The 20,870-nt window shown below is 58.0% G+C and overlaps 1 protein-coding gene across 1 annotated transcript in view; it reads right to left on the reverse strand.

The window, feature by feature from the left end:
• LOC130026625 (polypeptide N-acetylgalactosaminyltransferase 12-like) overlaps nt 1–20,870 on the reverse strand; it is a 58,106-nt gene that overhangs the window by 15,722 nt on the left and 21,514 nt on the right. The window contains exon 8 of the mRNA XM_056117459.1: nt 11,715–11,776. Coding sequence (XP_055973434.1) covers nt 11,715–11,776 — 62 coding nt within the window. The remainder of the gene's footprint in view (nt 1–11,714; nt 11,777–20,870) is intronic.

A 20,870-nucleotide genomic window follows, 5' to 3' on the forward strand; every position in this document is an offset into this window, starting at 1 on the left:
GAGAACACCTGTGTGGGGTGGCCGCTCCCTCCGGCCGTCGCCCGTTCCTGCATACCACAAACTCATGTACCCTCCACTCATCCCCTCCTCCCATGCCCCAAGTCTCCTCACAGACATGTTTGACTCATGTGAGGCTTGGGGCTGGGGCACAGGAATGCTAGGGACTCTGGTGGACACCACGGGGCAGCCTTGTGGGGAGAGGAGGTTCGGGAACACGTATATCTGGCCGAGAATCAAATCCATCTCTGATGGTGCGGCACAGGGTCACTGTGGGCTTGTGCTGTCTGGGGAGCCTGTTGGCAGTGAAGGGTTCCACACTGGGGTGAGGCTCTGGGCAGAGAAATTCCATCCAGTCCTTGAGAGGTTTGGGAAATACCTGGAGGTTTGCAGGTCCTTTACCTGAGGCATGATCTGGCCACTAGGGGGCCTGGCACCCAGGAAGAATTGGGGGCAAGGTGGGGGCTCTTCCTGGTGGGCACTGCAGCGGGGGTGTAGACACAACAGGCACCATGGGCATGTCATGTCATGTTCTGATCCATGGTGAGACCCCCACAGGACAGCTCATGCTTCATCAAGAAGCATGAGCCGTTCCCTGGCAGGACCCGCCCCACCCAATGCCACACGCCCACACAGGCTGGGATGCATCCATTTGGAGAAACAATCTTGGAAACAGGACAGTGGCTGTCAGGGAGAGTGATTCAGCCCTCTCCCCTCTCTCTCCTCTGCCACCAATTCATGATCCCCTAAACTGTCCCAGGTAGTGCCTAGAACTCAGTTGCTGACTGTTCCAGCCTCCATCCTTTCCAGGACGTCCTTTCCCAGAATAGAAAAAGTGCACTGGAGGAGGGGGAGCTCTCGGCTCAGACTTTTGCTTGGTCTGTAGCCTATGATTCTGTCTGCCAAGCCTAAGGGGAGGGAACCAAGCAGGCAACAAGAGGCAGAAGCGAAAAACTAGGCAGCTGAGAGACCCACTCTAGGAGGAGGCCAAGATGGATGGGTCAGTAATCACCAAATTTGACAAGAATCAAATGTGAGGTTTGCTCTGACAAAATGCTGAGCAAAACCAAATGGCAACCGGCTGAGTGGACAGCAACATTCCTGGAGTCAGAGATCACCTTGTCCCAGGTGAGGAAGACAAGACTTATCGCCCACCTGGTGACAGGAAGCCACCAGGCTTCATTCCAGGTTCCTTACCATTGACCCACGAACAGATGACTAGGAGCAGACCAAGACAACCCCAAAGGCCCCTTCATCTAACCCAGGGCGCGGGTGTACCGTTGCCTCACCTGAGGTTCGGAGAGTCCACCCGGGAGCGCCCCCAGTAAGATACTCCTATTTCCTTAACTTTATTTCTATGTCTCTGTCCCTCTGTATGACCCGGACGGCGTTCCCAACTCTCTCACCGAGGAAGAGAGTGAGAGCAGTTTGCCCGAGCAGGAATGGAAGAGGCTCACGGGAACGCTCAAACAATGGAGCTTAGAAACTGGAGTCACTACTGTGGGAGCACCTGAGAGCAGTAGGCACCACTGTTTGTTAGATGAAAGTTGTTACCGCAGAATCGAGGTAGCCTGTAAACAACTTACATAATTATGCTCTGACCTGCTAATGCCCGTTTGGGGGTAGCTGGATAGAGCCTGCACACGTGGAATACACTGGGATGCTTCCGGCAAACTCTTGGGTGCCACATGTGTCTTGGTGAGACTCTGTATGATCCTAAAAGGAAAAACTCCAAAGACAGTCGTTCAATGGGAGAACAGCTCTCCCCACCGGCAAGGGGTGAGAGGGGTCAAGCTGCTGATCCCCACAGTCTCCCAGCTCCCCAAACCTCAAGGCAAACCTGGACTTGGTGTTTCCAGAGCCCAGGGACCCAGAGGCCAGACACGGGGAGCTAAGCCCAGAGCCCCGTAGAGGCTGCGAGAGGGTGTGCAGGACAGGGTGAGTTGTGCAGAACCGTGAGAGTGAATGGGCGACCCCAGGCCCATGGTGCAGGTAGAGGGGCAGGGCTATGAACTGGGCACCGAGGGGTAAACCAGGAGCTGCCTGTGACTGCCCTGGGCTGCCTTACCAGGAGTGTGACTCCCAGTAGAAATGTGACTGGCAGGAAGGGGCATGGCTGACCAAATTCCTGGAAATGACTGGAACAGGATGGCTCTTCTTTCTGAGGCTTTTCCATCTGGTCTGACACATGGATCTGGACACAATTCTTGTCACCAGTAGAGTGTCACTCAGCCAAGGCTGTCCCATCAGGTCCAGGCGTGCAGGAACAAAGAGGAGTCAGGGCCTGGTTCTCTATTTCATGGGGTCTGACCGTGCTGTGATGGTGGCGGTGGGACTTGTATTAGGGAACCCGATGGTCCACACAGAAGTGGGGCGCTATTCTCAGGGATCAGCTCTGTACAGACTCGGGGACACTAGAAACATGTTCCATCCACGGCCCCATCCTGCTCCACTGATAACACAATGTCTTCCTGCCAGGGCAGGTGCCATGGAGAGGGGCCCTGGCTGAGGGGACAGCACCTTGGACCCACCTGCTGCAGGAGCACTTTCAAGTTCTCATCCTGAGAAACCTGATGTGGCCACTAGGGGGCAAAGTGGGGTCTGTCCCTGGTGCACTGCAGAGGGGAATGGGGAAACAGGCTCCAGGGGCAGGGGAGGCCATGGAGGTGCTGCAGTGGAAGGCAGGGCTCTGGGTGCTGCATCCTGCCCTCCCTCCTGGGGACGCATCCGTGATTGAGACCTTCAACCCTTGGGGTGGACTCTCCTGGGGTCATTGACAGGCTTCACACAGGGGCAGGCAGGTGAAGCGTCTTGGCATGGTGACATGGCCGAGGCTTCCCACAATCTAGAAGCAATTGTCAACTACTGGCCAGACCTGCCCCGCCCAGTGACACACACACCCACACAGGCCTGGGATAGATCCATTTATTGCAACAATCGTGAAAATCAGACAGTGGCAGTCAGGGACAAAGCCCGCCTTCCTCCTTCCCCTCTTCTCAGCCAGCAATACAAAGTCCCCAAACAGCCCCAAAGAGTGTGTAGAATCCGGTCACTGTATGGTACCAGCGGCCGAGCTTCAGGGCTGTCATGCGCAGAAACAGGACCCCACAATGGGGAGGGGAGAGCTGAGTTGTAACTTCTGACCTCCAAATCATTGTTTGCTAGTGCTGGCGCGATATAACTGCCATCCTGATCCCTCTGACCTTGTGGAGGGGGACATCTCGGCCCCTCCAATACCTGGGGTCTAGTGTGAGGGGACACATCAGCACCCCCCGATCCTGGCATCTAGTGGTGGGGGGCATCTCTGGCCCCCCTCGATCAATGGCGTCTACTGGTAGGGGGAGGCATCTCTGCTCCCCCATCCTTGGCGTCTAGTGATTGGGGGGGCATCTCTGGCCCCACCGATCCCTGGCGTCTAGTGGTGGGGGGGCATGTCTGGCCCCCCTCGATCAATGGCGTCTAGTGGTGGGGGGAGGCATCTCTGGCCCCCCCGATCCCTGGCGTCTAGTGGTTGGGGGGGCAACTCTGACCCCCCATCCCTGGCATCTAGTGGTGTGGAGGCATCACTGGCCCCCCCGATCCCTGTTGTCTAGTGGTGGGGGGGCATCTCTGGCCCCCCAATCCCTGGCGTCTAGTGGTGGGGAGGCATCACTGGCCCCCCCATCCCTGGCGTCTAGTGGTGGGGGGGCATCTCTGGACCCCCGATCCCTGGTGTCTAGTGGTGGGGAGGCATCACTGGCCCCCCCCGATCCCTGTTGTCTAGTGGTGGGGGGGCATCTCTGGCCCCCCCGATCCCTGGCGTCTAGTGGTGGGGAGGCATCACTGGCCCCCCCATCCCTGGGATCTAGTGGTGGGGGGGCATTTGTGGCCCCCCCGATCCCTGGTGTCTAGTGGTGGGGGGGCATCACTGGCCCCCCCATCCCTGGCGTCTAGTGGTGGGGGGGCATTTCTGGCCCCCCCGATCCCTGGTGTCTAGTGGTGGGGGGGCATCACTGGCCCCCCGATCCCTGGTGTCTAGTGGTGGGGGGGCATCTCTGGCTCCCCCTTGATCCTTGCCCTCTAGTGGGGGGGGAATCTCTGCCTCCCCTGATCCCTGGCGTCTAGTGATGGGGGGGCATCTCTGGCCCCCCCTTGATCCTTGCCCTCTAGTGGGGGGGGAAATCTCTGGCCCCCCCAATCCCTGGAGTCTAGTGGGGGGGGCATCTCTGGCCCCCCCTTGATCCTTGCCCTCTAGTGGGGGGGGAAATCTCTGGCCCCGCCCGATCCCTGGCGTCTAGTGGTGGGGGGGCATCTCTGGCCCCCCCTTGATCCTTGCTCTCTAGTGGGGGCGGAATCTCTGCCCCCCCCACCCGATCCCTGGCGTCTAGTGCTGGGGGGGATCTCTGGCCCCCCCTTGATCCTTGCCCTCTAGTGGGGGGGGGAATCTCTGGCCCCCCCAATCCCTGGCGTCTAGTGGTGGGGGGGCATCTCTGGCCCCCCCTTGATCCTTGCCCTCTAGTGGGGAGGGGAATCTGTGGCCCCCCCCGATCCCTGGCGTCTAGTGGGGGGGGCATCTCTGGCCCCCCCTTGATCATTGCCCTCTAGTGGGGGGGGAATCTCTGGCCCCCCGATCCCTGGCGTCTAGTGGTGGGGGGGCATCTCTGGCCCCCCTTTGATCCTTTCCCTCTAGTGGGGGGGGAATCTCTGGCCCCCCCCGTTCCCTGGCGTCTAGTGGGGGGGCATCTCTGGCACCCCCATTTCCTGGGGTCTAGTGGAGGGGGAAACTGTGCCCCTTGATCCCTGGGGTGCCTTGGGGTGGGGACATTTCTTACCCCACATCTCGGGGTCTAGTGGATGGAGACTTTACTGTCCCCCTGATCTCCCGTTTCTTGAGATGGGTAATAGTTGTGCCTTTGCCCTGATCCCTGGTCTTGCAGTGAGGGATATCCGTGGTTCTAGTGGAGGGAGAAGAGCAAAGGGCCAAGGCAGAAGGCAGAACTCGGGTGGCGTGGGGAGGACGGGGCTGGGCTAGATCAATTGGGTGAGAGCAGCAGCGTGCGTCGGTGCAGTAAAATCGAGGTGTCAGCGGGGTGTCAGGCTGCCAGTGCAGTTCTTGCTGACCAGCTGCGTTTTCTGGATTTTCGGCGGTCATTACGGGACCTGGGTCCGATGTGGGTGGACTCCTCTTCCTTAAGGACAGCAACAGGAGCGTCTCTGGATCTCACACAGGCCATGGTCCCTGCCCCCTGGGACTTGACTGACTCCTCCAGCTCCTGGACTCTGGCACTCCTCCTGCCTGGCCTCCTGTGCCTCCTCCTTGTCTGTGGCCTCCAGCTCCTCACGTTTTGTGTCCAGGAGCACCTGTGTGTTGTTCGTCTCCATGCCAATCCCTTTGGAGTGGATGGGATGTGGGGCAGCATAAGGGTCTCAGCCAAGCAGGGGAGGTGGGGGGCTGGGGGTGGGGCCGCCTGTCTCCCCTCCCCAGTAGCCCCGCCCTCTGACCCACAGGGGCTTCTTCCTGTCACTCACCCTTTTCCGGGTCTCCTTTCCACTTTACCAGGTTCTGCAGCTGCTGTTTCTGCTGCTGAGTCCCACAGAAGAGCACCTGGGGTGAAGGCACTAGGTGAGGAGGCAGGTCTAGGGCCTTCCTGCCCCAGAGCCCGTGGCCCCTCTCTCACCTGGTCTCCCTCAGCTCCCTGATGGCGGCCTCCTCAGGGCCTGCTGCCTTGGTGGCACCTGCAGCAGCTGGTCTATGGGCTGCTTCTGCCGCAGCATCCGCTGGTACAGCTGCTCCTCCTTGGAGCCCAGGTGACTGCGGGCATCCAGGTGCTCTTTTCGGCAGCTATGTGCATTTCCAGGTACCAGCAGAAAATTCCCCCGGGAAGCCACTGGCACTGCACCTTTTCGTCGTGCACCGGCATCTGTGGGAGGTAGGACAATGTCTGTGAGGACAGGGAGCAGGGCCGACTACTTCCCAGCCAGGAGATGCAGGGCTCAGACCCTCAGCCACAGGACCCCATGGCGTCTTTGTCCCAGAGCCTAGGAGTTGGGTCTCCCTCTGACTCGGACCCTGACTCCTACCTGGCAACTGCCAACTCCAGAACCCTCTGTGTAGTGTGGGCCAGTCAGTGCCACCACAGCCCTCAGGGCATTCTGACCTGTCCTTCCTGCCATCACCCAAGGCAGGCTCTTGGCCTCACAGGGGGTCTCACCAGCCCATTTCACAGAACAGGAAAGTCACAGCCCAGAAGATTGAATTGTTATGCCCCAAGAATACCCCAGGGTGGAGGGGAGCTGATGGCCAGCAAACCCCTGCACCCTCTCTCAAAACTCTTCGTGTTCGGCAACTTTTCCTGGGCTCGCAGTGAAGACATGTTGGAATGCTAGGTAATAATTGGAGATGATAGGAGACTCGCTCAGCTCCAAGACTGGGGAATGTTACCCAGACCCCTTCCACTGTTACAGAGACACAACTCGAGCCTGGCCGGGCTCCCGCCCGGCCACCCCACAGCCCTCAGACTCCAGGCGGCACTGTGCCCGCTTCTCTCACCCCAGCTCATTCCCCTCAGCCCCCACTCGCATCCGCAGTTGTTCTACGGGTTCACCCGTTGTTCCTGGAACCTCCTGCCTCCACCTGTCCTTGGAAATGTTGTCAACGATGTGGCTGTTTTGGGGGCACCCAGAGGCTAGTAAACCTGAGAGGAAGCAGACAGTCAAGGACCCCAGAACTTCAACCGCACCCAAACTTCATGGTCCACAGCCCCGACTCTTGGTTCATCCTGCTCATCTCGGGGGCTGCTCATTTCTCACCCCCGTCTGCTGCTCCGGGCCCCTTGCTAAGTAGATTCTTTCCTGCTTTGGACCCACTGGAGCCCTCCTGGCAGTGCTGGCAGGGACACGAGGGACAACGAGAAACAAGCGTTCTATGTCCCGGCCCTAGAGCTCTCTGCATTTTTATGGTCGTAACATTCTGGGGAGTGGACAGCAGACCCCTTCTCCTCTGGCTGCCCGCAGAGCAGGACACAGGTGCGGAGGGACAGGGAGACTCACCCAGCTCCTGCTCCCAGCCTATCTCCCCTGTAACAGTGCCCCATTCACAGGGCCCCTCCCTCAACACTCGAAGTCACTCCTCCCCGCCTTGCCCTCCTCAGACATCACATGCTTCAAGCTCCTGGTGCTGTGCACCATCCCAAATCACTCTCCCCTAAAGGATGACGCTCTGCCAAGCAATCTTCCGCCTTTATAAGATACACTTGATGTTTTAAAATTATGTTCTTTCAGCTCTTTCTGTCCCAAACAAGAGGGGAGGGGTGTTTTCGCACAGTTAGACCCACTGCCAGGAGGGTCTGTGATGAGGGGTCTGGGAGTCGGGGACCCTGCTTTGACTCCCCAGCTCCTCAGTGCTGCCCTGAGCTCCCACCCCCATTGTTTCCTGAGCTGGGTGGACCAGTGTCCAGCCACTCAGGTCTTTGGACAGCAGGAGCCCAGGAGGTCCTATTCTGGGGACAGGAACGGACAGGTCCTGGAGAGGGGCTCTCTGGGGACTCCCATCCCAGAGTCCCGGGAGACCCTGACGAGGACAGAGACTGCTGGGGACAAAACTGCCGGAAGACTTGCTGGAAATGGGCCCGGGCTTGATCCTGTGCCCTCGGGGCCATACACTGACCAGTGCAGGACCAACGCAGGGCCTTTTCTTACCGTCCGTTGCGCTCTGCCAATTTCCAACGTTCCCCTAGAAATGACCCCTAGAGGTGACCCGTAGATGACCCGTAGAAGGGTCAACATCCGGACTTGAGCCCTAGATGACCCCTCGAAGGGTCAACAGGGGGAAGGTGTGTTGGGGCCACTTCTCCCTCAAGCATCCTTGAGAAAGGGTGCCCCGAGGGTCGGGGCCACGAGCTTTTTTATAGGCAGGGAAGGGGGTGTGGCCTCGGGGCTGCAACCCCATTGGCCAGGGAGAAATCTAGAGCTCCAAGGGGTAACCTCACAATGAAGGCTGCAACAGCCTCTGCCCTGCTGGGCCTGACGGGCCTCCCCGCCCCCACCCGGACCCTCGGGCACTGCCCACTACCGATGATGGTGGCTTGGAACTCTGTGGGCCCCACGGTGGGCCAGGAGCACTGACCCTTTCGGTCTCCCGTAGCTCAGTCCACGACGTTCTCATTCCCAGAGATCACGTCCCCCCATGCCCAGGCTGGGCTGCAGCTGCCAGGATTAGCCCCTGAGCACCCCTAGGTCTGGCCGGGCTGCTGCTGTGGGAGCCCAGCGAGCCTGGCAGAGGGGCTGTCCTGGTCGCTGTCCCCACCTCCCGTCACTCCCCAGGCCCCTCTCCTTTCTCTCCTTGGAGACCCTGCCCTCCCTGCCCTTCCTCTATCCTCTCCTCAGGTCCGCAGAGTTCTTGCTCCCGCCTTATCCGGTGTCCACGTTCTCTCTGTCCTCTCACTGCTTCCTCCCAGACTGGCAGCAGCCAGTTTGTGGGGCCATGAGCCCCCAGACCCAGTCAGTCCCTGACCAATTCCCCCTGTTGCTCAGAGACTTCCATTTTTAAGTCCTGGAGGGCTCTTAATGACCCCATAGAACCTCCCAACCCCAGCTCTGCCCCTTTCTCTGAGGCTCAGTCCATCCTACTGGGAGCTGGACACCAGTCTTGGCCTTGGGGAAGCTGGACACTTCTCTGGTGTTGCTCCCAGCCTGTTCTGGAAATCCCTCTCAATACACACACTCCCAACTTGGGCCACTCAGCCTGGCCACGCTGCCCTCACGAGTCCTGCAGCCTGAAAGGAACCCCAACTCCCCCATATCGCCCGTGCCCACTATGGCATCCATGAATGCACCTGTCCTACCTGCCCTGAGCACATTCAGGCCCCAGTGTTCTCCGGCTGTCTACTGTAGCTCTGACATCTCCCCCTCTCACTTTCGCTGGGCTGAGAATCAAATCCATCTCTGATGGTGGGGCACAGGGTCACTGTGGGCTTGTGCTGTCTGGGGAGCCTGTGAGCAGTGAAGGGTTCCACACTGGGGTGAGGTTCTGGGCAGAGAAAGTCCATCCAGTCCTTGAGAGGTTTGGGAAATACCTGGAGGTTTGCAGGTCCTTTACCAGAGGCATGATCTGGCCACTAGGGGGCCTGGCACCCATGAAGCATTGGGGGCAAGGTGGGGGCTCTTCCCGGTGGGCACTGCAGAGGGGGTGTAGATGCAACAGGCACCATGGGTATGGGCATGTCATGTCAGGTTCTGATCCATGGGGAGACCCCCACAGGACGGCTCATTCTTCATCAAGAACCATGAGCCGTTCCCTGGCAGGACCCACCCACCCAATGCCACACACCCACACAGGCTGGGATGCATCCATTTGTAGAAACAATCTTGGAAACAGGACAGTGGCTGTCAGGGAGACTGATTCAGCCCTCTCCCCTCTCTCTCCTCTGCCACCAATTCATGATCCCCGAAACTGTCCCAGGTAGTGCCTAGAACTCAGTTGCTGACTGTTCCAGCCTCCATCCTTTTCAGGACTTCCTTTCCCAGAATAGAAACAGTGCACTGGAGGAGGGGGAGCTCTCGGCTCAGACTTTTGCTTGGTCTGTAGCCCATGAACCGAAGGTTTGAGTGTTGCCTCGTTTTCCCTGGGCCAAGGAGGGGTAGATGGTTGTAGCCAAGTGCCGATTTGGAAATCAGATGCTCTGAATCAGTGTTTCCTCTAAGCACTGAGATCCTTCCAAGTACTGCTTCATTGACCCTCATGGCCTGTGTACATACCTGAGAGGTTTGGGGTTTGTGGGGATCTCTATTTGCTCCAGCCTTTGTGATCAGCAGACCCTGTGGTGCCAGGGAACGTTCTTGACCTCAAGCATCCCAAGCCTGTACTGAGTCTCTTGAGACTTCTTTCTGGCCTTCTGGACCGAATTTTAACTCAAAAAGTGGAAAATGCCCTGGACCATGCAAGGACAGTCCACAAACCGGAAATATCTCAACATTTAGGTACTAAAGCAGGGGTGAGAGGCATTCTCCACTCCTCTCTCCTGGGGTATCGTCTAAGGTGGGGTGTGGGGAGGTGGTCATTTCTTATTGCTACTCTTTGGACTATTTCTATGGGGGTCAGTATTTCTGCTCTGGGGACTTCTAATTGTGAAGTGTTGGAGGACATGTCTCCTACCTGATCTCTGTTCTCTGTTGTGGGACATTTCACCCCCCAGAGCTCTTGTGTCTAGTATTGGAAAACAATTTCCCCAAAATCCCTAGTTTTTTATTTCTGGAGGAAATTTCAGCTCTGCTCATACCTGGTGCCAAGTTATTGTGAACATTTCTGTCCCTGGAACCCTGCTGTCTATTGTTACGGGAAACCTCTGCACCCCATGTTACTGGTGCCTACTGCTTAGGGCCTTTATTTGCCTCCCAGACCACTAGTGTCTATTAGTAGGGGACATATCTGCCCCCCACATCCCCGGTGCCCAGTGTTGGGGGACATTTCTGCCTCCAGATGCACAGTCCTCCCCACACCGCCAGCTTGTCCTTCTTGACTGTTACCACCTCCAGCTCCTCGGGCTTTATGATCTCCACTGTGTTTGCCTCCACTTCAGTGCCCTTAGATTGACTGAAACTGGATAGACTGAGGGGCAGCCCCAGGCTCTCAGCCAACCAAGGGAGGTGGAGGGCTCGGGGGCAGAGTCAGCCTGATTCTGTCCTCCCCCACCCCGGGTATCCTGCCTCCTGACCCTCATTGGGGGCTTCTCCCTCCTAAGGACACTGACATTCACAATTTCAGGACACCTTTGTGTCAAAGCAGCAGCCAAGTCCTGTAAACAACCTACATAATCATGCTGTGACCTGCTAATGCCTCTTTGGGGGATAGCTGGGTAGAGCCGGCACACATGGAATACACTGGGATGCTTCCGGCAAACTCTTGGGTGCCACCTGTGTCTTGGCGAGACTCTGCAAGATCCTAAGAGGAAAAACTCCCAAGACAGTCTTTCAATGTCCAGGGAGAACAGCTCTCCCCACCGGCAAGGGTGAATAGGGGAGAGCCTCTGATCCCCACAGTCTCTCAGCTCCCCAAACCTGGACTTGGTGTTTCCCGATCCCAGGAACCCAGAGGCAGGACACGGGGAGCTAAGCCTAGAGCTCCAGTAGAGGCTGCGAGAGGGTATGAAGGACATGTGTGAGGTGTGTAGAACCGTGTGAGTGAACTGGCGACCCCAGGCCCATGGTGCAGGTAGAGGGGCAGGGCTATGAACTGGGCACCGAAGGGTAAACCAGGAGCTGCCCTTGCCTGCCCTGGGCAGCCTTACCAGGAGTGTGAGTCTCAGTAGGAATGTGACAGGCAGGAAGGGGCATGGCTGACCAAATTCCTGGAACTTACTGGAACAGGATGGTTCTTCCTTCTGAGGCGCTGCCATCTGCTCTGACCCATAGATCTGGACACACTTCTTCTCACCAGTAGAGTGTCATTCAGCCAAGGCTGTACAACAGGTCTGGGTGTGCAGGAGCAAAGAGGAGTCAGGGCCTGATGCTTTCTTACATGGGGTCTGGCCGGACTGCTGACAGGTGACAGTGGGACTTGTATTAGGGAATCTGATGGTCCACAAAGAAGTGGGGCGCTATTATCAGGGATCAGCTCCATACAGACTCGGGGACACTAGAAACATGTTCCATCCACGGCCCCATCCTGCTCCACTGATAACACACTGTCTTCCTGCCGGGACGGGTGCCATGGAGAGGGACCCTGGCTAAGGGGACAGCACCTTGGACCCACCTGCTGTAGGAACACTTTCAAGTCCTCATCATGAGAAACCTGATGTGGCCACTAGGGGGCAAAGTGGGGTCTGTCCCTGGTGCCACTGCAGAGTGGAATGGGGAAACAGGCACCAGGGGTGAGGGGAGGATATGGAGGTGCTGCAGTGGAAGGCAGGGCTCTGGGTGCTGCATCCTGCCCTCCGTCCTGGGGACGCATCTGTGATTGAGACCTTCAACCCTTGGGGTGGACTCTCCTGGGGTCATTGACAGGCTTCACACAGGGGCAGGCAGGTGAAGCGTCTTGGCATGGTGACATGGCCAAGGCTTCCCACAATCTAGAAGCAATTGTCAACTACTGGCCAGACCTGCCCCGCCCAGTGACACACACACCCACACAGGCCTGGGATAGATCCATTTATTGCAACAATCGTGAAAATCAGACAGTGGCAGTCAGGGAGAAAGCCCACCTTCCTCCTTCCCCTCTTCTCAGCCAGCAATACAAAGTCCCCAAACAGCCCCAAAGAGTGTGTAGAATCCGGCCACTGTATGGTACCAGCGGCCAAGCTTCAGGGCTGTCATGCGCAGAAACAGGACCCCACAATGGGGAGCGGAGAGCTGAGTTGTGACTTCTGACCTCCAAATCATTGTTTGCTAATGCTGGGGGGATATATCTGCCATCCTGATCCCTCGGATCTTGTGGAGAGGGACATTTCTTCCCCACTGTTTCCTGGGGACTAGTGTGTGTGTGGGGGGGGTAACATCTCGGCCCTTCTGATCCCTCGGACCTTGTGGAGGGGGACATCTCGGCCCCCCCGATCCCTGGCGTCTAGTGGTGGGGGGGACATCTCGTCACCCCCCAATCCTGGCATCTAGTGGTGGGGGGGCATCTCTGGCCCCCCCGATCAATCGCGTCAAGTGTTGGGGGGCATCTCTGGCCCCCCCATCCCTGGCATCTAGTGGTTGGGGGAGCATCTCTGGCCCCACCGATCCCTGGCGGCTAGTGGTGGGGGGCATCTCTGCCCCCCCCGATCAATGGCGTCTAGTGGTGGGGGGGCATTTCTGGCCCCCCCTCGATAAATGGCGTCTAGTGGGGGGGGGAACTCTGGCCCCCCCCAATCCCTGGTGTCTAGTGGTTGCGGGGCATCTCTGGCCCCCCCATCCCTGGCATCTCGTGGTTGGGGGGGCATCTCTGGCCCCCCCGATCCCTGGCGTCTAGTGGTGGGGAGGCATCACTGGCCCCCCCGATCCCTGGCGTCTAGTGGTGGGGGAGCATCTCTGACCCCCCCGATCCCTGGTGTCTAGTGGTAGGGGGCATCTCTGCCCCCCCTTGATGCTTGCCGTCTTGTGGGGGGGGAATCTCTGCCCCCCCCGATCCCTGGCGTCTAGTGTTGGGGGGGCATTTCTGGCCCCCCGTCGATAAATGGCGTCTAGTGGTGGGGCGGCAACTCTGCCCCCCCCGATCCCTGGCGTCTAGTGGTGGGGAGGCATCACTGGCCCCCATGATCCCTGGCCTCTAGTGGTGGGGGGGCATCTCTGACCCCCCCGATCCCTGGTGTCTAGTGGTGGGGGGCATCTCTGCCCCCCTTGATCCTTGCCGTATTGTGGGGGGGAATCTCTGCCCCCCCGATCCCTGGCGTCTAGTGGGGGGGCATCTCTGGCCCCCCCATCCCTGGCGTCTAGTGGTGGGGGGGATCTATGGCCCCCCCGATCCCTGGTGTCTAGTGGTGGGGGGCATCTCTGCCCCCCTTGATCCTTGCCGTCTTGTGGGGGGGAATCTCTGCCCCCCTGATCCCTGGTTTCTAGTGATGGGGGGGCATCTCTGGCCCCCCCATCCCTGGCGTCTAGTGGTGGGGGGGCATCTTTGCCCCCCCCGATCCGTGGGGTCTAGTGGGGTAGACATTTCTGCCCCCCTGATCCCACGGTCTAGTGCAGGGGGAAACTGTGCCCCCTGATACCTGAGGGGTCCAGGGGTGGGGACATTTCTTCCCCCACATCTCTGGGTCTAGTGGAAGGAGACTTTACTGTCCCCCTGATATCCTGTGTATTGAGATGGAGAATAGTTGTGGCTTTGCCCTGATCCCTGGTCTTGCAGTGAGGGATCTCCCTGGTTCTAGTAGAGGAAGAAGAGCAAAGGGCCAAGGCGGAAGGCAGAACTCGGGTGGCATGGGGAGGACGGGGCTGGGCTAGATCAATTGGGTGAGAGCAGCAGGGTGCGTAGGTGCCGTAAAATCGAGGTGTCAGCTGGGTGTCAGGCTGCCAGTGGAGCTCTTGCTGACCAGCTGCGTTTTCTGGATTTTCGGCGGGTCATTACAGGACCTGGGTCCGATGTGGGTGGACTCCTCTTCCTTAAGGACAGCAACAGGAGCGTCTCTGGATCTCACACAGGCCATGGTCCCTGCCCCCTGGGACTTGACTGACTCCTCCAGCTCCTGGACTCTGGCACTCCTCCTGCCTGGCCTCCTGTGCCTCCTCCTTGTCTGTGGCCTCCAGCTCCTCACGTTTTGTGTCCAGGAGCACCTGTGTGTTGTTCGTCTCCACGCCAATCCCTTTGGAGTGGATGGGATGTGGGGCAGCATTAGGGTCTCAGCCAAGCAGGGGAGGTGGGGGGCTGGGGGTGGGGCCGCCAGGCTCCCCTCCCCAGTAGCCCCGCCCTCTGACCCACAGGGGCTTCTCCCTGTCACTCACCCTTTTCCGGGACTCCTTTCCACTTTACCAGGTTCTGCAGCTGCTGTTTCTGCTGCTGAGTCCCACAGAAGAGCACCTGGGGTGAAGGCACTAGGTGAGGAGGCAGGTCTAGGGCCTTCCTGCCCCAGAGCCCGTGGCCCCTCTCTCACCTGGTCTCCCTCAGCTCCCTGATGGCGGCCTCCAGCAGGGCCTGCTGCCTTGGTGGCACCTGCTGCAGCTGGTCTATGGGCTGCTTCTGCCGCAGCATCCGCTGGTACAGCTGCTCCTCCTTGGAGCCCAGGTGACTGCGGGCGTCCAGGTGCTCTTGTCGGCAGCTATGTGCATTTCCAGGTACCAGCAGAATCGGCCCCAGGGAGGCCACTAGCACGGCACCTTTTAGTCCTGCCCTGGCATCTGTGGGAGGTAGGACAGTGTCTGTGAGGACAGGCAGGAGGACCGACTACATCCCAGCCAGGAGATGCAGGGCTCAGACTCTCAGTCACAGGCCCCCATGGCGTCTTTGTCCCAGAGCCTAGGAGTTGGGTCTCCCTCTGCCTCGGACCCTGACTCCTACCTGGCAACTGCCAACTCCAGACCCCTCTGTGTAGTGTGGGCCAGTCAGTGCCACCACAGCACTCAGGGCATTCTGACCTGTCCTTCCTGCCATCACACAAGGCAGGCTCTTGGCCTCACAGGGGGTCTCAACGGCCCATTTCACAGACTAGGAAAGTCACAGCCCAGAAGACTGAATTGTTATGCCCCAAGAATACCCCAGGGTGGAGGGGAGCTGATGGCCGGCAAACCCTGTACCCTCTCACAAATTTCTTGGTGTACAGCAACTTTTCGTGGGCTTGCAGTGAAGACATGTTGGAATGATAGGTGATAATTGGAGATGATAGGAGACTCGCTCAGCTCCAAGACTGGGGAATGTTACCCAGAACCCTTCCACTGTTACAGAGACACAACTCGAGCCTGGCCGGGCTCACGCCCGGCCACCCCACAGCCCTCAGACTCCAGGCGTCACTGCGCCCGCTTCTCTCACCCCAGCTCAGTCCCCTCGGCCCACACTCGCATCCGCAATTGTTCTCCGGGTTCGCCCGTTGTTCCTGGAACCTCCTGCCTCCACCTGTCCTTCGAAATGTTTTCAACGATGTGGCTGTTTCAGGGGCACCCAGAGGCCGGTAAACCTGAGAGGAAGCAGACAGTCAAGGACCCCAGACCTTCAACCCCACCCAAATTTCATGGTCCACAGCCCGGACTCTTGGTTCCTCCTGCTCATCTCGGGGGCTGCTCATTTCTCACCGCCATCTGCTGCTCCGGGCCCCTTAAAAAGTGGATTCTTTCCTGCTTTGGACCCACTGGAGCCCTCCTGGCAGTGCTGGCAGGGACACGAGGGACAACTAGAAACAAGCGTTCTATGTCCCGGCCCTAGAGCTCTCTGCATTTTCAGGGTCGTAACATTCCGGGGAGTGGACAGCTGACCCCATTTCCTCTGGCTGCCCGCAGAGCAGGACACAGGTGTGGAGTGACAGGGAGACTCGCCCAGCTCCTGCTCCCAGCCTGTCTCCCGTGTCACAATGCCCCATTCACAGGGCCCCTCCCTGGAAACTCGAAGTCAGTCCTCCCCGACTTGCCCTCCTCAGACATCACAGACTTCAAGCTCCTGGTGCTGTGCACCAGCCCAAATCACTCAACTCTTAAGGATGACGCTCTAAATTGCAAACTTCTGCCTTTATCAGATACACTTGATGTTTTAAAATTCTGTTCCTTCAGCTCGCTCTTTCTGTCCCAAACAATAGGGGAAGGGTGTTTTTGCACAGTTAAACCCACTGCCAGGAGGGTCTGTGGTGAGGTTTCTGGGAGTCGGGACCCTGCTTTGACTCCCCAGCTCCTCAGTGATGCCCTGAGCTCCCACCCCCATTGTTTCCTGAGCTGGGTGGGCCAGTGTCCAGCCACCCAGCTCTTTGGTCAGTGCGAGCCCAGGAGATCCTATTCTGGTGGCAGGAGGAAACAGGGCCTGGAGAGAGGGTCTCTGGGGACTCCCATCCCAGAGTCCCGGGAGACCCTGGCGAGGACAGAAGTTGCTGGAGGACAAGACTGCCTGAAAACGTGGCTGTCAATGGGCGGAGGCTTTATCCTGGGCCTCCTGGCCACACACTGACCAGTGCAGAACCAGCGCATGGCCCAGGGTTGGCGGGTTAGCACCGACCTAGCACTTTTTCTTCCCATCTTTTCATGCTCTGCCAATTTCCAATGATCCCCTAGGGAAAGGGTCAACATGCAGAAGGTGCAATGGGGCCACTTCTCCCTTAAGCCTCCTTGAGAGAGGGTGTCCCGAGGGGCGGGGCCACGAGCATTTCTATTGGCAGGGATGTGGCCGTGGCCTCAGGACACTCTGAGTGATTCCTCCCTGCCTTGCCCTCCTCAGACATCACAGGCTTCAAACTCCTGGTGCCAAGCACCAGCCCAAATCATTCACCCCTAACGGATGAGGCGCTGCCATGTGACTCTCCGCCTTTACAAGATATATCTGATGTTTTAAAATTCTGTTCTTCCATCTCTTTCTGTCCTAAATTAGACGGGAAGGGTGTGGTCGTACAGTAGGAGGTTTTTGGCAGGAGGGTCTGTGGTGAGGGGTCTGTGTACCCAGGGACCCTGCTTTGATTCCGCAGCACCACTGAGACAGCTCCTCAGCATTGCCCTGAGCTCCCAACCCCATTGTTTCCTGAGCTGGGGAGCCAGTGTCCAGCAACCCAGGTCTTAGGCAGCAGGAGCCCAGGAGGTCCTCTTCTGGGGACAGGAACGGACAGGTCCTGGAGAGGGGCTCTCTGGGGACTCCCATCCCAGAGTCCCGGGAGACCCTGACGAGGACAGAGGCTGCTGGGGACAAAACTGCCGGAAGTCTTGCTGGAAATGGGCCCGGGCTTGATCCTGTGCCCTCGGGGCCATACACTGACCAGTGCAGGACCAACGCAGGGCCTTTTCTTACCGTCCATTGCGCTCTTCCAATTTCGAACGATCCGCTAGAGATGACACCTAGAGGTGACCCGTAGATGACCCGTGGAAGGGTCACCATCTGGAGGTGACCCCTAGATGACCCCTCGAAGGGTCAACAGGGGGAAGGTGTGATGGGGCCACTTCTCCCTCAAGCATCCTTGAGAGAGGGTCCCCGAGGGGCGGGGCCACGAGCTTTTTTTATAGGCAGGGAAGGGGGCGTGGCCTCGGGGCTGCAACCCCATTGGCCAGGGAGAAATCTAGAGCTCCCAGGGGTAACCTCACAATGAAGGCTGCACCAGCCTCTGCCCTGGTGGGCCTGACGGGCCTCCCCACCCCCACCCGGACCCTCGAGCACTGCCCCCTACCGACGATGGTGGCTTGGAACTCTGTGGGCCCCACGGTGGGCCAGGAGCACTGACCCTTTCGGTCTCCCGTAGCTCAGTCCACGACTTTCTCATTCCCAGAGATCATGTCCCCCCATGCCCAGGCTGGGGTGCAGATGCCAGGATTAGCCCCTGAGCACCCCTATGTCTGGCCTGGCTGCTGCTGTGGGAGCCCAGCGAGCCTGGCAGAGGGGCTGTCCTGGACGCTGTCCCCATCGCCCCTCACTCCCTGCCCCTCTCCTTTGTCTCCTTGGAGCCCCTGTCCCCCTGCCCTGCCCCTCTCCTTTCCTGAAGCCCGCAGAATTCTTGCTCCCGCCTTATACGGTGTCCACATTCTCTCTGTCCTTCTGTCTCTGCTTCCTCCCAGACTGGCAGCAGCCAGTTTGTGGGGCCTTTGAGCCCCCAGACCCAGTCAGTCCCTGACCAATTCCCCCTGTTGCTCAGAGACTTCCCTTTCTGAGTCCTGGAGGGCTCTTAATGACCCCATAGAACCTCCCCACCCAGCTCTGCCCCTTTCTCTGAGACTCAGTCCATCCTACTGGGAGCTGGACACCAGACTTGGCCTTGGGGAACCTTGATGCTTCTCTGGTGTTGATCCCGGCCTGCTCTGGAAATCCCTCTCAATACACACACTCCCAGCTAGGGCCACTCAGCCTGGCCACGCTGCCCTCACGAGTCCTGCAGCCTGAAAGCAACCCCAACTCCCCCATATCGCCTGTGCCCATTATGGCATCCACGAATGCACCTGTCCTCCCTGCCCTGAGCACATTCAGGCCCCAGTGGTCTCCGTCTGTCTCCTGTAGCTCTGACATCTCCCCCCTCTCACTTTCGCTGTGCTGAGAATCAAATTTATCTCTGATGGTGGGGCACAGGGTCACTGTGGGCTTGTGCTGTCTGGGGAGCCTGTGGGCAGTGAAGGGTTCCACACTGGGGTGAGGCTCTGGGCAGAGAAAGTCCATCCAGTCCTTGAGAGGTTTGGGAAATACCAGGAGGTTTGCAGGTCCTTTACATGAGACATGATCTGGCCACTAGGGGGCATGGCACCCAGGAAGCATTGGGGGCAAGGTGGGGGCTCTTCCCGGTGGGCACTACAGAGGAGGTGTAGACGGAACAGGCACCATGGGCATGGGCATGTCATGTCAGGTTCTGATCCATGGGGAGACCCCCACAGGACAGCTCATGCTTCATCAAGAAGCATGAGCCGTTCCCTGGCAGGACCCACCCACCCAATGCCACACATCCACACAGGCTGGGATGCATCCATTTGTAGAAACAATCTTGGAAACAAGACAGTGGCTGTCAGGGAGAGTGATTCAGCCCTCTCCCCTCTCTCTCCTCTGCCACCAATTCATGATCCCCTAAACTGTCCCAGGTAGTGCCTAGAACTCAGTTGCTGACTGTTCCCGCCTCCATCCTTTTCAGGACTTCCTTTCCCAGAATAGAAAAAGTGCACTGGAGGAAGGGGAGCTCTCGGCTCAGACTTTTGCTTGGCCTGTAGCCCATGAACCGAAGGTTTGAGTGTTGCCTCGTTTTCCCTGGGCCAGGACGGGTAGATGGTTGTACCCAAGTGCCATTTTGAAAATCGGATGCCCTGAATGAGTGTTTCCTCTAAGCACTGAGATCCTTCCAAGTACTGCTTCATTGACCCTCATGGCCTGTGTACATACCTGAGAGGTTTGGGGTTTGTGGGGATCTCTATTTGCTCCAGGCTTTGTGATCAGGAGACCCTGTGTTGCCAGGGAATGTTCTTGACCTATTGCATCCCAAGCCTTTACTGAGTCTCCTGAGACTTCTCTCTGGCCTTCTGGACAGAATTTTTACTCAAAAAGTGGAAAATGCCCTGGACCGTGCAAGGACAGCCCACAAACCGGAAATATCTCCACATTTAGGTAGGAAAGCGGGGGTGAGCAGTCATTCTCCACTCCTCTCTCCTGGGGTATAGTCTAAGGTGGAGGGTGGGGAGGTGGTCATTTTTTATTGCTACTCTTTGGACTATTTCTATGGGCGTGAGTATTTCTGCTCCTGGGACTCCTTATTGTGTAGTGTTGGAGGACATGTCTCCTATCTGAGCTCTGTTCTCTGTTGTGGGACATTTCTCCCCCCAGAGCTCTTGTGTCTAGTATTGGAAAACAATTTTCCCCAAAATCCCTAGTGTTTTTTTCTGGAGGAAATTTCAGCTTTGCTCATACCTGGTGCCAAGTTATTGTGAACATTTCTGTCCCTGGATCCCTGCTGTCTATTGTTACGGGAAACCTCTGCACCCCATGTTACTGGTGCCTACTGCTTAGGGCCTTTATTTGCCTCCCAGACCACTAGGGTCTATTAGTAGGGGACATTTCTGCCCCCCACATCCCCGGTACCCAATGTAGGGGGAAATTTCTGCCTCCAGATGCACAGTCTTCCCCACACCACCAGCTTGTCCTTCTTGACTGTTACCACCTCCAGCTCCTCGGGCTTTATGATCTCCACTGTGTTTGCCTCCACTTCAGTGCCCTTAGATTGACTAAAACTGGATAGACTGAGGGGCAGCCCCAGGCTCTCAGCCAACCAAGGGAGGTGGAGGGCTCAGGGGCAGAGTCAGCCTGGTTTTGCCCCCCGCCCCGGGTATCCTGCCTCCTGACCCTCATTGGGGGTTTCTCCCTCCTAAGGACACTGACATTCACAATTTCAGGACACCTTGTGTCAAAGCAGCAGCCAAATTCTGGCCTGAGTCAGGCCACTCTGGACTGTCCAAGTGGACTGTCACTGCTCAGGCAGAGTCACAAGTGGAGGGCCAGTACGGTCACCCCCTTCCCCTCCCTCACCCCTTCCACCTAACAGGGAAATCTCTCTTATGCCCTCTAAGAATTTGAGGAATTCTTCTTAGGGCACTGGGAAAAGGTCGGCCCTGTCTGCTTGCAGCACTTTTCTTTGGGTGTTGGCCCCACACCCAGACATGCTCAGGCTTTACTCCTGACTTAGCTCAGGGACCATACCTAGTGGAACTAGGGGTGCCCATTGATCCAACGTCAGCAGTGTGCAAGAAGATCACTTTATCTGCTGGACTAATGACCTGCTGCAAGCAGTACTTTTCTTTCAGCTGCTTCCCACCTAACTCTCCTTCCTGTAGAGTTGGGCTCC

Source organism: Sorex fumeus, unplaced genomic scaffold (assembly GCF_029834395.1).
Source record: "Sorex fumeus unplaced genomic scaffold, SorFum_2.1 ptg000034l, whole genome shotgun sequence".
Classification (NCBI taxonomy): domain Eukaryota; kingdom Metazoa; phylum Chordata; class Mammalia; order Eulipotyphla; family Soricidae; genus Sorex; species Sorex fumeus.